The 1,063-nt window shown below is 38.5% G+C and overlaps 1 protein-coding gene across 1 annotated transcript; it reads left to right on the forward strand.

Annotated features, from left to right (window-relative positions):
• Positions 1-88: 88 nt before the first annotated feature.
• LOC110034824 (kinesin-like protein KIN-5A) lies at positions 89-1,035 on the forward strand (the record flags this gene model as incomplete). The annotated part of the gene is made up of 3 exons (XM_020739063.1): positions 89-244; positions 354-827; positions 938-1,035. Coding segments are annotated over 3 exons (728 nt in total), but the record flags the coding sequence as incomplete, so codon positions are not given.
• Between the last annotated feature and the right edge of the window lie 28 nt (positions 1,036-1,063).

Below are 1,063 nucleotides of genomic sequence, written 5' to 3' on the forward strand. Positions count from 1 at the left end.
GGAATTGAGTGATATGTATGTAAATCACCGTTTATTTGTATTCAATTTGAGCCTAAAGTATGTTCTTGGTTTTTATGATTTCGAGTAGGTTTTTGGCCCAAATTCCAAGCAAATGGATTTATTCTCTCAGTCTATCTCTCCTGCTGTTAGCGATGTGCTCCGAGGCTTTAACTGCACAGTTTTCGCCTACGGGCAGACGGGTACAGGAAAGACTTACACCATGGAAGGAGGGAGGAGAGCCAAGGCATTTTTTTAATAATTTTTTTCACCACTTCTTCGTTTCTTCAATGATTATATCTAGTATTTCATGAATTAATTATCTTCTGTTTATTTTACATTACTTTTTCTTCAAGAGTGGAGAGTTCTCCAGTGAAGCGGGTGTAATCCCAAGGTCAGTTCAGCAAATTTTTGAAGAACTGGAAGCACAGTTCACAGAATACGCCATGAAAGTTTCTTTTCTGGAGATTCATAATGAGGAAATAATAGATCTTCTGGCTCCAGATGAGTGGGAATTCACAAATTATAAGTTGAAGAAACCGATAGCTCTCGTGGAAGATGGAAAAGGAAGCATTATTGTTAGAGGAATGGAAGAGAAGTTAGTTCGTTCTGCTGATGAAATATACAAGATAATGGATAGAGCTAGTGCAAGACGGAACGCCATTGAAACTCTACTAAACCAGCAAAGCAATCGTTCTCACTCCATATTTTCAATCACAGTTCATATAAAAGAGTTTACTCGAGAGGGAGAAGAAGTGATCAAAACTGGAAAGCTCAATCTTGTGGATTTAGCTGGTTCAGTGAATGTTTTGAGATCAGGTTCTGTAGAGGTGCGTGAAAACTGTAAATTTGTGTGTTTTTCAGGAAAAAATATGTGATTTTTATGAGTTTCAGGGTGTGGCAGAAACTGAGAAATGTACCTTGGGGTTATGCTATGCAGGGCAGATCAAGGGAAGCTGGAGGGATAAATAAAAGCTTGCTCACACTTGGGCGTGTTATCAATGCGCTTGTTGAGGAATCCAGCCATATTCCCTACAGGTAAAAGTGAAAATATGTGAAAGTATTT

This window comes from Phalaenopsis equestris, unplaced genomic scaffold, assembly GCF_001263595.1.
Source record: "Phalaenopsis equestris unplaced genomic scaffold, ASM126359v1 Scaffold193660, whole genome shotgun sequence".
Classification (NCBI taxonomy): Eukaryota; Viridiplantae; Streptophyta; class Magnoliopsida; order Asparagales; family Orchidaceae; genus Phalaenopsis; species Phalaenopsis equestris.